The sequence below is a fragment of the Carassius auratus genome, unplaced genomic scaffold, assembly GCF_003368295.1.
Source record: "Carassius auratus strain Wakin unplaced genomic scaffold, ASM336829v1 scaf_tig00004288, whole genome shotgun sequence".
Taxonomy (NCBI): domain Eukaryota; kingdom Metazoa; phylum Chordata; class Actinopteri; order Cypriniformes; family Cyprinidae; genus Carassius; species Carassius auratus.
In genome coordinates, this window is record NW_020523589.1 from 132,443 (window position 1) to 145,659 (window position 13,217).

Sequence of the window (13,217 nt, forward strand, 5' to 3'; positions counted from 1 at the left end):
GAGTATTAGGACCCACTTTATATTAAGTGGCCTTAACTACTATGTACTTACATTTTAATTAATAATTTAGTACAATGTATATACATGTACACATGTACAATAAGTACATACATGTTTTTACATTGTACTTATATTTAAAAAAAACTACATGTAATTACATCTGTTGACCCATACTTTACACCTTAACCCACCCTTAAACTTACCCCTACCTCCAACCCTCTCCCTAACCTTACCCCTATCCCACCTCAATAGCAGCTAAAGTGTTTTACAATACAATATGAACACAATAAGTACATTGAACTTATTTATTATGTAAGTACATAGTAGTTAAGGCCACTTAATATAAAGTGGGACCGAATATTATTCTCCCTTTCATTCCCTCTCTCTTCATCCACATCCACAGTCACTCAGAGATATGAGCAAGCTGAGGGAAAACAGTGTGTGTCAGAGAGAAAAGGTCTGCGTCACTGAGCGATGGACACTTGTGTGAGAGAGAGAGTTGTAAATGGGCTGTGTTTAACAGCAGTCTTCAGACAAGCCGCTTGTCAAATGTGTGTCTTTAATAGCAAGGACTGTTAACAGTAAATGTGGCCCCCTGATGATAATGACTGTGGACAGGTGATTTTAAGAGTACACCAAAAAGCTTTTCCCTCAATTTTCAGGGGCTGACGAGAGACGGGTTCTCAGTGGGTTCACTTGCCTAGATGGCATAGGGCACGTATATGGCGGCAAGTGGGCAGATCCTCCCCTGATCACGTTTGGAAATACTAATGCATCTGAGGCGGGATGATAGGGGTCAGGTGGTACAGAGGTACACAGATGCTGCGTGGAGTGATTTAATGGTTCCCACACACAGATGTTATGCCTCAGTGCTCTCACTGTCTGTCACTCTCTGCATGTGTGTGTGTGTGTGTGTGTGTGTGTGTGTGCGTGGCTGTTTAGTATTTAGAGGTAGCGAGTGAACTTGCCAAGAAAGTTTGAACTTTGATTGCGTCTCTTGTCTTTTTTAAGATGCATTGGTTGTAAATCGTTCACATGCTAGTCAGATGCCTCTTGCTGAAAATGCAGAGCCACATCTAAAGCTATTGTGTTTGCTGCCAGGTACAGCTAAGGATTCTGGGCTAATGGTACAGTCAAGAAAATGAGGTCATTTCATGCTGTATGGGGCTTTTAAAGGCTCAAGCTTTTGTTGGGCTGCCCAGTGGCGTAAGGAGGGTTTATTTGAAGGGTTTTGGACTTACTAATGCTTCTGTTTACCTTTGAATTCAGGTACAGGCTGTATTTAAGGATGAGATAAGCAATCATTTAACTTTTTTTTTGCAATCTTATTTTTAAATATGTATGTAAATGTGTGTAATGTATATAAATAAGAATATAAGTAATAAGCAGCGCAAATGTCAATAGTAAGACATGACAAATCTCAACATATTAGAATGACTTCTGAAGGATCGTGTGACACTGAAAACTGGAGCAAAGGTGCTGAAAATTTTGCTTTATCATCACACCAACAAGATAAACTGTAAAATATAATTGAAAACAGTTATTTTAAATTGTAATAATATAACAGTTTTTTGTTCAAATAATTGCGGCCTTGATAAGCATAAGAGACTTCTTTCAAAAGCATTATTAAAATCTTATCTTCTGAACGGTAGTCTATGTCTCACACTGAGGTGAGACGTGAGCACATTGGATTAATTATAATTTATTCACATTAGTTCATGCACCACCTGTGGAATTAATCCATTGTGCATAATTGTCTATTGCATAAGCTTGTGATTTTGTCCTGTGCAGTGGGTCTGTATATAATATGTTTGATCCATGCACATAATATCTGATCTACAATACTGGTGTTGATTTTTCGCTAATGACTGCATAGTATTACACTATATCACAAAATATGCATTCACAATATGTTGTTATTAAATAATGCATGTGTTGAACTGTGACACATGGATTGTAATATGCATCATATTGTGAGCTGTCTCGGCTCTAATTTTTCACCACTTGCCAGATTTTTCCTCTTTCACTGTGGCTGCTCCGACAGCATTGTTTGCCAGAGGTGAGGAGGCAGAGATATCTCAACATGGGCCAGAGGTAGAGAACTGGCCAGGTTTGGAATATTCAGATGTTTTGACTTTGCTTGAGTCCTGTTCATGAATATTACATGACGGGCTGCAAAAGGTGAGTTTTGATATCTTACTGAACTGCCACTGAACAATGCTCTCCATGTAAAGGTGTCCGCATGTGTGAACGGTGCAAAGGGTTTCAGTCTCATTTACAGATTCACTTGCGTGGGCTAACCAGTTTCTTACCATTATGATGCGTGAGCTATTTAAATGTCACTGGAACATTGGAATTTCAAAAGCTGACATTTGAAATGAAGCGTATTTGTTTGTGGTGGCATTAATGCTGCTGCTGTTGTTGTTGTTTTAAAAAGCATCATGAAAGACACCCTAACATGCCATTGACATCTGGAACATATTTCTGCATCAGTATGAGTGTTAAGGTCTCACACACGTCTCCATGAATTCGTATTTTCCAAGTTAACACCCAATGCCATGATGGAAAGACCAGCTTTAGGCTTTTCCAATTCGAATTATGTGTGGACCAGTGAAAAAAATGCTGGTCATTGTGCTTCATTAGATCCAGACCAGATCTAGACCAGATCAGTTTACCTAAAAGGTTTAATTCTGTTATCATTTCATATTTTTTTCTTTTTTGTGGAATGCATAAGAATTTTGAATGATTAAAAATGCAAAAGCACCATAAATAATATACGACCCATGCACTATATTACATATGGCTTCGGATGCAGTATGATGGCTTGATGAACAGACTGAAGTCATCACTGATAATCTTCCACTCCAGTGAGCTGGTAACCACTGCAAACAGATATTTGAGTCAGTGAGCCTGTCAGTTTTCTACTGTCCTCTATTTTCTTCAAAAATAAATAAAATATCTGACTGAAATGATTATTTATATATGAATCAGACATCATTGCTTCTCAAAGTATTTTCAATGAAGTCAAGATTTTCAGTGAATAATGGGTTCATATGCAATTGCGTTCATATGGCTTTAACGTCACTGAAGTTGTATGGATCACGTGTATGATTATTTTATGGTGCTTTTGTTTTATTGTTTTATTGTTTTTTTTTTTTTTTTTTTTTTATATATAGCTTTGGAATTACATCATCATGACAGACTTCTATTTTTTTGGGTATACTATTATAAATAAAGATTCTTTTTTGGCATTTATGATTCCATGAATTACCTTTAACATCCATGGAAGCTTTCCATTGCACAAAATGTAAATTTTAGTTGAAAAAGTTAGTCATTTACAAAAAAAAGAATATTATTTTAAGATCTGTCCACTAAAAAGTTCTTTGGGGAAAATGGTTCTTCTATGGAATCCCTTTGAAAATCCCCTTTTGGAACCTTTATTTTTAAGAGTGTAAAGTGTAGGGGCCTACAGTATGCTGGTCTATTCCACAGGATATTCATTCATGTATTCAGTACTGCTGTTCAGTAATCTACAGCACCTGTCACAGCCCTTACATTCACATCCATTCCCATACTTTTATTTGTTCTCTTTTTTACGTTCTGCTTTTGTCTTTATGACCATGTTCATCATCCCCCCATCCATTACATGCCTCTCTTGTTCTTCTCTCCCTCCTGCAGTGTGGCCGGGATGCAGAGAACTTTGACCGCTTTTTCACCCGCCATCCACCGGTTCTCACCCCTCCAGACCAGGAGGTCATCATGAATCTCGACCAAGACGAGTTTGAGGGCTTTTCCTTCATAAACCCTGAATACCCTGCCATGGAAGCCCAGAGTTAAGGGCGACCCTCTAAAACTAACCCAACCCTCCATCTAACCCCCTCTTCATCACACCTCTTCGTTTATGTATCATACACTCCGTAAAACGGGCGCGTGTATGTATATAAACAGCCATGCACTGAAACTAAACCATCGATATACATATGCATGCGAAACTTTGATATTCCTAGATTAGCCTGAAGGTCGCTGCGACTTTCACAACATCCCATTGAGTGTATCCATGCTGGAGGAACGTTCAGATCTAAAGGCTGTCTTTATACTATTTGTACTCTACAGCTTTCCGGAATGTGGTGTGTATTGCATAGCTCTCTTTTTAACTGTCCTCAGATATGTGTGTTTCGGGCAGCTTCGGTGTTCAGATTCAGCCATTTGCACTAAAGGTGCATGAATCGCATATGACATGCATAATGGCTATCCTCGCTCTCCTTTTAAAGCCTGTGACTGTGATATTCTGCTAATTTTATAATCAAACCATTTTGCCTGTTTCAAAAAGAATGCAAACTCAAAAGGTTTTTGCATGACGTTTTGCCCGAACTTTTATGATACATATGTCATTAGTTAGCTCTGTAGTGAACCTTAGGCTTGTTTTAATCTCTGACTTGCATTGTACAGACAAGTACATAACACAAATTGACCAAAGTTTTTCTCTCTTTTTTTTTTTTTTTGGAAGCATGAGTAAATCTGACTTTTTAGGATGCTTTTATCCAGTTTGCGTGTATGTATGGGCCAATAGAGCTTAATGGTTGTGCCTGATTGTGGTAGTGATCTGCTTTTATTGCCTGATCATCTTACACCATCATCAAACATTCACCCATGTGCAGGAAGCATGACTCCTGTGATGGTTCCCGTTGACTCTTCCTTGTTTAACGCTTGACTTCTGCTTAAAGGTCAGCCGGATTTTATCGAGAGGTATTTGACAGGCACATTAAATATCAACTACCTCCTGCTTGAGACAATTACAGTTAGAGACAGGATGAGAGAACAAGTGCTAATATCAGAAACGAACTAGCGTTGAAGCCAATAACCTTTAAAAGACCCATCGGCCATATATTACTGTTAGATATGTATGTTTTTTAATGGGTACGATCTGAAATCTCCAAGAACCATTTTTCAACAATATTGGGGTTAACGAAGACAAAGATATGAGTAGTCACCCATGGGGAATATCTCAGAATTATATCCTGGATTTCATCGAAGAGCTTGTGTATGAGCAAATTAATCTAGTTGGGATGCATTGATACAGCTTCACTTCACTTGAATGATTCCATCTTGAAGCTTATCAATAGAGACCCGCCGCATTATATTATGCTGAAACTTGGTACGTGAAAAACCTGAAAGAATACCGCAGCGTTTAAAGGCGAGGAGAAGAACAGGATATAAAGACGACGGATAATTTGCAGCACAATTAGACGGTGTGGCTTTGGAAATAAAACATTTCAAGCATGTAAACATTGCTCATAGGTGACAATAGGGGTCCGTTGAAGCTATCTGTTGTTGTGTTAATTGGTACACCACAGGCTGGTCAGTGCATTAATACGGTGTCATAATTGAAATTACATGATACGATACGATACGATACGATACGATTGATACGACAGTAGATCTAGAAACGTGAGCACTGTTTATGTTGGTGGTAACAGCAGCGAAGTCCCTGTGTGGAACAGATACCGTATCACTAAATGGAACTGTAAAGGCCACAAGAGCCACACATCTACAGAAACGGGTCAGATCTTCTCAGACATCAGAGTTCCCGGAGCGGTTATCCGTGCTGACTAGCGGCCAGTGGCTTTTATTGGAAACCACTGGGGCTTCATATCATATCTTCATCATAGGATTTCAGGGAAGGGATAACCTCTCTAAAATGGCTTCTCATATGAGGCTTCCAGATATGTTGTAGAAAAATGTTGTTTGCCGGATAAGACCCTTTTGGTTAAAACAAAAACAAAATACAACAAATAAAATGTTCATTTGTCATTTCTGCCAAAAATATAGCAAGCAGTTTAGTGTAGGGCTATGACATATTTTTTAAGTGTCTTAAAATAATATAAGCAAATAAAATGTATAAAATGTGTCAAATGTTCTTGAATGTTATGAATTCTATGTGGTCAGTATTGTAGATAAAAAGATTTTTGTGTTTTCTATACCATAAAATGTGCATAGAAGCTCTGTGCATGAATTACAGAGAACTATAATGTTTTAGGAAGTGCTCTTGACCTTTCTGTGTGCTTTGCTTCATACATCCTCAATGCTTTTCTTGTGCCAAAGTATTTTCTACAACAACAACAAAAAAAAACACACACACAAGTATGCATTTAAATAAAACTTGAAAAATCAATTTGTTTGGTTTTGCGTTGTTTCCCTTACTGCACTTTTTTTTTTAGTGTGTATAACCTTGAAATTCAAGCATACCTGCAATATGAACTCTGGAAACACAAAAGATGGTTTTCTTTTCTAAAACCCTGATGTGACATTTTATTCAATCACATATATCATTATTTGTATGTGTTTCTGAACCGCATGGCAGAGGAAGTCTTGTCAATTTGCTTATAGCATCGCTGTATAAAACCAACTTGGACGGTGCGCAGCACGTGCCCACGCTAAGCTCTGCATATTTCATGCCTGCCACTTAACATGAGAACATTTCATCCTGTTCCACCACCATTCAGCCAATTACATATAGGAAGAACATACATAGGTGTGGGTGAAAACTAGAGAGATGCTTTATATGCCTTATTAAACGTGCTGCTCGCATTCATTGTGAAAATTGGAGTGCTGGTTGGCCTGCTTATATAAGTAGCAACCTTAAAAATCAGCATAGGAGTCTCAGAAATCTTTCAAACTAGTTTTTGCATATATGCAGTACACAGTTGAGTCTGGCGCTCAAGTATAAGATTATTAATTAATTCTGAATGTCGCAGCCTCAAATTAAACGAGTCGGTTAGCACAAAGTGTGTGCGGCTTATCAGTTGAAAACAGGTCAGCGTTTGATACTGCTGTTCTCTTCTTGCGCTGACATCAGCTCGCTGCTAATCCGCTCCTGTATAGAAAGCTCTGTGCCTTAGTATCGCACAAAATTACAGAATCACGATCGGAATTAAAGCCTGGCAAGTTGAACACCTTGGATTTAAAGCAGGGTGTCTCTCATCTTTTCTCTCTTTCCAGAGAGCTTTTTATTATTATTATTATTATCGTTCCCTTCTGGTATTTTGGTACAGCATGCATCTCGAACCCTATCTCTGTTATATGAAACCATGGGCGATTAATTCAGATGGACTCTGCTGAAAAACGTCTCATCGTGAAATTCTCAATGTGCCGAAGTCCCTTGTTCCTCCATAATCCACCACTATCTTATGTCCACGTGTATCATAGCCTGTTTATGGGAACTGAACTGCTCAGTGCGCCCGTGCCAATCTCATCTTGTCAAACAGACCTGTATCTAATCAACACAGAATGGCACTGGCCTGCATCAGCATGGCAAGCTAGCATGGATATTCCTGTCAACTGAGACCATTTTGGACCATCATTCATCTCTAATTAGTGTCATTTATCATTTAGTGACGCTTCAGGATGACAAATATTTTGTTGGATGTTCTTTTTACGCTCTTTGATCTGTTATATCCATTCTGATGTTTACACATTTTTTCAGTTCCTGGTACCCAGCACTACACCTGTGCCAGCATACCTCAAAAGGTCAATTGCCAATTTAGGTATCTTAACGTGGATTTATGAGTGATGTGAATTGTAATGTAATATTTTAGGGCTTTGAAGACTATGATATAAGTGAAAATATTTTTTATTTAACCTAAAAATAGTGTAAAATTGTATTTTTGTTGTTTGTTTGCTTTTTTATGCCATTCAATATATTATATTATATACATTCTACTATAATATTTTTTTTATATTTTTTGGTATATTATTAATGCATTTAAGTTTTAAAATTCTGAAACTTGATACTAGATTAATTTTTAATTTAATTATTTATATATTTCCTGATTAAAAGTTTTTATTTAAATATTTTTTTATTTTATTAGAATTAGATGTTCTTGTTTTTTCTTGTTATATTATTCATCCATAAGTTTATTTTTACATTTTCAAAATTCAGAAACTTTTTATTTATTTCTAGAGTTAAATAAAAATGTGCATCCCAGGCTTGTGGGCTGTCAGACTTTTTGGACCCCACTGTATCATAAAGTGTATCACACTTTTACATGGATCCATGCAACAATGGGCAGATTTATAGGCTCATTAACTCTGTTGGACAATTACTAGAATTAAAACTAGTCATTCTGCGTTGACCTACAGTCCAGAGGTTTCCATGCCAATGTCCAGTGCCATTTTTCTCTGAACTGTTTGGCTCTTGAGAGCCCAGGTAATCTAGTGGCCATCACTCTGGAGTTGTGGCTTGTGTGCTTCGCTGTGCTGTGGTGTGCTTGAACCAGCAAATGGACATAAGGTAGGAAATGCGCTTCTGTTGTTGTATCATATATCTTCTTCCTGTCTTTTTCCTGTCTGGGTCTGTGTTTATCCATGTGTGGGGTGCCAGGAGATTTCAGACGCTCTTCTGGACCGTCTCTCTCCCTCCAGTTTTCTCATGTTTGATGTGATCTGCATATGGATATTTGGAGTCCTATGTCTTCTACTGTATACATCTATGGTCCTGGTTGTTTGTAAATCCTTTTCGCTGTGCTTTGACAGCACGCTCATCCCTCTCTGTCTTGCTCACCTGAAAGCGACTTGTCCCTGTTCTTTGTCATTTTAAAGTTGCTGTGTTCATTGCCTTGAAAAAAGAGATCAGACTGCCTTTTGTTTTTGGTTTATTGCCTTCAATATTTCCTGAATGTTTCTTTAATACTGAGTGTTATTCTACCTAAAAAAAACTCTTGCACTTCCCACAATTCCCTCAGGCCCACCATTAATCAAAATTTTATTTTTAAGGTGGAAATAATAACTTAACTGCATTGTTTTTTCCAAGACAGCCTTCATTTTTGGTTTTATTATCCAAGCAGACATCCAACAGACTGTGATTAATTTGTGAAAAAGGTTAGCAAACTTATTTTTATTGGGCCACCATGATTATTCTCTGTGTTTCTGTTAATATCTAAAGTTAATGTGAATTGCCATGTGCAAGCAATTTAACTTCCAGAATGTGACATATTTTCAAGTGAAACAGGATATTCCACCAGAAACTAAAAACTAAAAATATATTGGTGCAGAATAATGTCCACTGATGAACTGTTTACATACAACCAGGAACATGCAATAAGAAAGTAAGTAGAGTCATGCTGACTTACGTAATCCCATTTCCTCCTCAGAGTAAAAAAAAAATATCTAAATACATTTTAGTTGCATGTATCAATTATACTGTTGGTCTTGCAATTATTCTGAATAAAGTAAGAGTTGTCAGATATAAAGTTGCAGTTACCAGAAGTAGCCATTGTGAGATATAAAGTTGATATTACAAGAAGTATGAAGGCACAATTATGAGAAATAGTCATAACTGTGACAAAATCGTAGTTGATAGTGGCAACAGTGAGAAATGAAGTCACAGTCATGAATTTGCAGTTGCAGTCAAATATTACGTTGCAGTTATGAGAAGTCACAGTTACAAGATAAGAATGCAGTTATGTGTGAAATAGGCAAAATAATGATGAGATATGAAGTTGCAATAATAAGAAACCGTACCAACCTTGAGATATAAAGCCAAAATTATGAAAAAAACAGTAACAAGTAACAATAGTGAGGTGTGAAGGCGCATTTATGAGAAATTGTCACAATTGTAGGGTAAAAGGCTGAAATGATGAGAAAAAGTCACAAGTTTGAAAAAGGAATGCACAATTATTAGAAAGTCACATTGCTCAGATGTAAAGATGCAAGTATGAGAACACAAGCTAGAGATACAAAGTTGCAATTGTGAGAACCAAACTGTATGAGAAAATCTGTTACTTTTTACTGTATTTTTTATTTATATTACTCTGAGGCAGAAACGGGCTTCCATATTGACTTTACTGAACACAGCATTATAGTGGTATTTATTCAGAAATATGTTTTTTTTTTCTCCCCATAGTTTAAGATGACAGCCCCACTATCATATATCAAACACATTTCTACAAGACAACATTGCTTAGCACTTTGTGTACATCTGTGAATTGGTACGCAGTATTTGCATCACCGAGGCTTTCTTGCTCCATTGATGCTTAGCATATTGAGTGCAACCCTTCCCCCCCACACAAGCTAGCATTTCCTCTGCTTTCATGGATTTACATTGCCAAGCAGTGCATTAACAATATCTAGCCCCAGAGAAGGCCCAATCCTCTCTCCTTTTCCCTCTGTTTTTTTCTCTCCATCCCCTCCATCTCTTCCACACCTTCTGTAATATTCCCTCCATCCCTCTCTAGCTTAGCTTACTTCGACCCACCTTACCTCCTTCTTTTCTTTCTTGTAGTCTTCTCTCTCCCTTGCCGTCCTCCCACTCAGTGTTTTTGAATGTGTGTGTCCTCTAAGCCAGGCTGGCTCTTCCCTCGGGCGCACTGGCACACAAGGCCACAGCAGCAGTAGCGCAGCAGAGAGGAATTCTCCCAGTAAGAACAGGCCTGTGGGCCTAACAAACCGTCTGCCCCTTTCATTTAGACTCCTCTTGCAGAGAGAGACTGAGAGAGAGAGGCATATAGAGTAAAAAAGAAAGGCCAGCAGTGCCTACGCTTAAGCATTTCATAAAAGAAACGGTAGCACACAGTGTGTCAATGCAGTGAGCCGTCTCCCACAGCAGCTCTGGATGGGGAGTGTCAGTGAGATATGAGTCTCATCAGTGGCCTGGGCGTCTTTTTAAGTGCTTGGGTGTTATAGCGTCTTCTCCTGAAGTGGAATCCCTTCTTCTTTGGCACATAATTCCTCTTCAGCCTTTAAACACAGCTGGGCTTTGAGTCTTCTTTTCAGCTTCTTATTTAATGTGGATCCTTGTGCTTTTTTTAAGGGACAGTTCAGCCGAAAATGAACATTCTGTCTTTATTTACTTAATCCAAGGCCATATGCTTGTATTTTTATTAAGAATATATTTACAAATGTTTATATTTATACATTCATTGCATATGTATATATTTATTTATTTAGATATTTAAATTGGTATGTTTATATTTTATGATTTTATTTTTCAATCAAAAATATTAAGCAGCACAATAGATGATAAGAAATGTTTCTTTAGCAGAAAATCAGCATATGATTTCAGAAGGATCATATGACACCGAAGAAAAAATTCAGCTTTGCATCACAGGAATAAATTACATTAAAAAAAAACTGTTTTAAATTGTAATTATATTAATAATTTAGTGAAATATTGTTACAGTTTATACTGTATTTTTGAACAAATAAATTCAGCCTTGGTGAGAATAAGAGACTCCTTTAAAAAGTTCTCAAATCAACTACGGCATCTACAGTGGAGATCTGACATAATAACATAATTTTGTTACCTGAAAATGATGTTTGATGTTATTGCTATCTGATTAGACTTGGACAATATGAGTGATACCTTTAAATGGTGCTCTTTGGAGCTTGGCAGATATGGCCATATGGCAAAAGCTGCATTAAGATTCTTCAAAAATGTCTTCCATTGTGTTTCACTAGAAACCAATGACATCAAACAGGTTTGGAACGACATGTGGAGAAGTATATAATGACAGAATTGGCATTTTTAGGTGAACTATCCCTTTAAGATCTGAAGACTTTAAAGTTGTATATATTATTCTAAACACCTCTCTTCTTTCTCTTTTCCAGCGAAACAGTCGAGATACTTGCAACTTTGACCGGGAGTTCACTAAAATGGCCCTCGATCTCACGCCCACCGACAAGCTGTTTATCATGAATCTGGACCAGGACGAGTTCCTGGGGTTCTCCTACACCAACCCGGAGTATGTCAATCCTGCTCAGGGTTAATCGAGCAAGCGTACTAGAGACTGCTGCTGGGTGTATCTCTCTGTCTGCCTGTATGTGTGTGACATGTATGCTCAGGGTCGTGGAAGCTCACTCGTATTACCTTAACAGGATTTTACCAAAGGGCTCAGGTGGATCGTCTCAGCATATAGCTGTGAGGTATTTGGACATGTTTCCACGGGGCCAGAATTCAGACAACCTGTTCAAATATTTCCCTCTTTCAGGAAAGCCAGTAACCCCCCAGCTTTACGAGACAGTATTCAGTGTTTATATGACGGTAAACGTGGCCTATGCAACAAACGAGGAACAAACACGACTAACCCCGAGTGAGCAATTTGAAAAACAACAATGCCGCTCTCAATTATTTATTTGCGGTTCATTATTTTTCCCCCTGTTTGGTCTCTATTTGAGCTGAGCTAATGTTTAATTCACTGGCTTTAACCCATTATACCAAAATATTATTACCTCCCACGCATGACTTGAGCCGGCGCTCCCGTGCAGCCTGTGCGAAGTGCTGAATCCCTGGCAGAAGTGTCCTCACTATTGTGACATTCTGGGAGAGGGAAGAAGAAAAAAGAAAATGTCAAGATGGTTGCAAAGTGAAAATGTCATTATCATTCATAATGCTGCATTTCAGGAAGGATTCATATCACTGGCTTTGGGGAGAGTGGGAGATTTGTAAAGCTACTAGTTCATATTTCAGTATCCTCGACGATGAGGATTAGAAAACAGCCGGATAGATCAAACGCAGCTGACGCCGTCTTGCAATACAGAATTCAGATAGTACCTAACTATGTATCTATGCACCGTGTAGGAAACACAATGTGCCGTTTTGCAAGGGACTTCAGCATCCCTGTGATTTCAAATGCTTAATTTGCATGATTGCAATAGTTTGTTTATCCTCTAGGCATGATACTTTTGGATATATCTATCATTCAGGTGAAAAGACTGGTTTTCAATCACAGAGAAATCATACTTGCATTTCCGAACGCTTGGTATAGATCAGTCATATATAGCAATGTGATTCGAGTCTGCCACCTATGTGCACCGATGACTCATAGGCTTTGTGTAAATAATGTAACTAAGCACTTTATGAAAAAAGCAAACATGTATTTCTTAGCTCTCTTCTCATTCATTTAAAAGATAAAAGCGTACCGTTATTAAGGTTTTGCATGTTCAGATTTATTATCACTACACATAAATGGCTTGTAATTTGTCCTTTGCATCATCTTGGTTGATTTTTATTAATTTTTTATTAATTTTTTAAGTATGTAAACATCTTCATATGTCCGAGATCCCTTGTGAAACCAATAATGAAACGATTTGAGATTAGATACACAGAAATCAATAGCCTCTCTCCTGAATAAGCGGAGCTGGATTGATCTGTTCTGCCTACTCTTGTACAGATCCTAACCTCTTTAGTGCTGTGTTGTAGCAGGTGCTGTCTCTGTGAGGTG

At 37.8% G+C, this 13,217-nt stretch overlaps 1 protein-coding gene across 2 annotated transcripts in view; it reads left to right on the top strand.

Moving 5' to 3' along the window:
* LOC113070457 (protein kinase C beta type-like) overlaps positions 1-11,782 on the top strand; it is a 111,883-nt gene extending 100,101 nt beyond the window's left edge. Inside the window, exon 17 of one of the 2 annotated variants that reach the window (XM_026243742.1) lies at positions 11,605-11,782. In XM_026243742.1, the coding sequence (XP_026099527.1) occupies positions 11,605-11,763 (159 nt within the window). In that variant the 3' untranslated portion in view covers positions 11,764-11,782. Of the gene's footprint in view, positions 1-3,678; positions 6,131-11,604 lie in introns of those variants that run through there. The other variant, XM_026243740.1, reaches the window with a different exon arrangement.
* Positions 11,783-13,217: the final 1,435 nt, after the last annotated feature.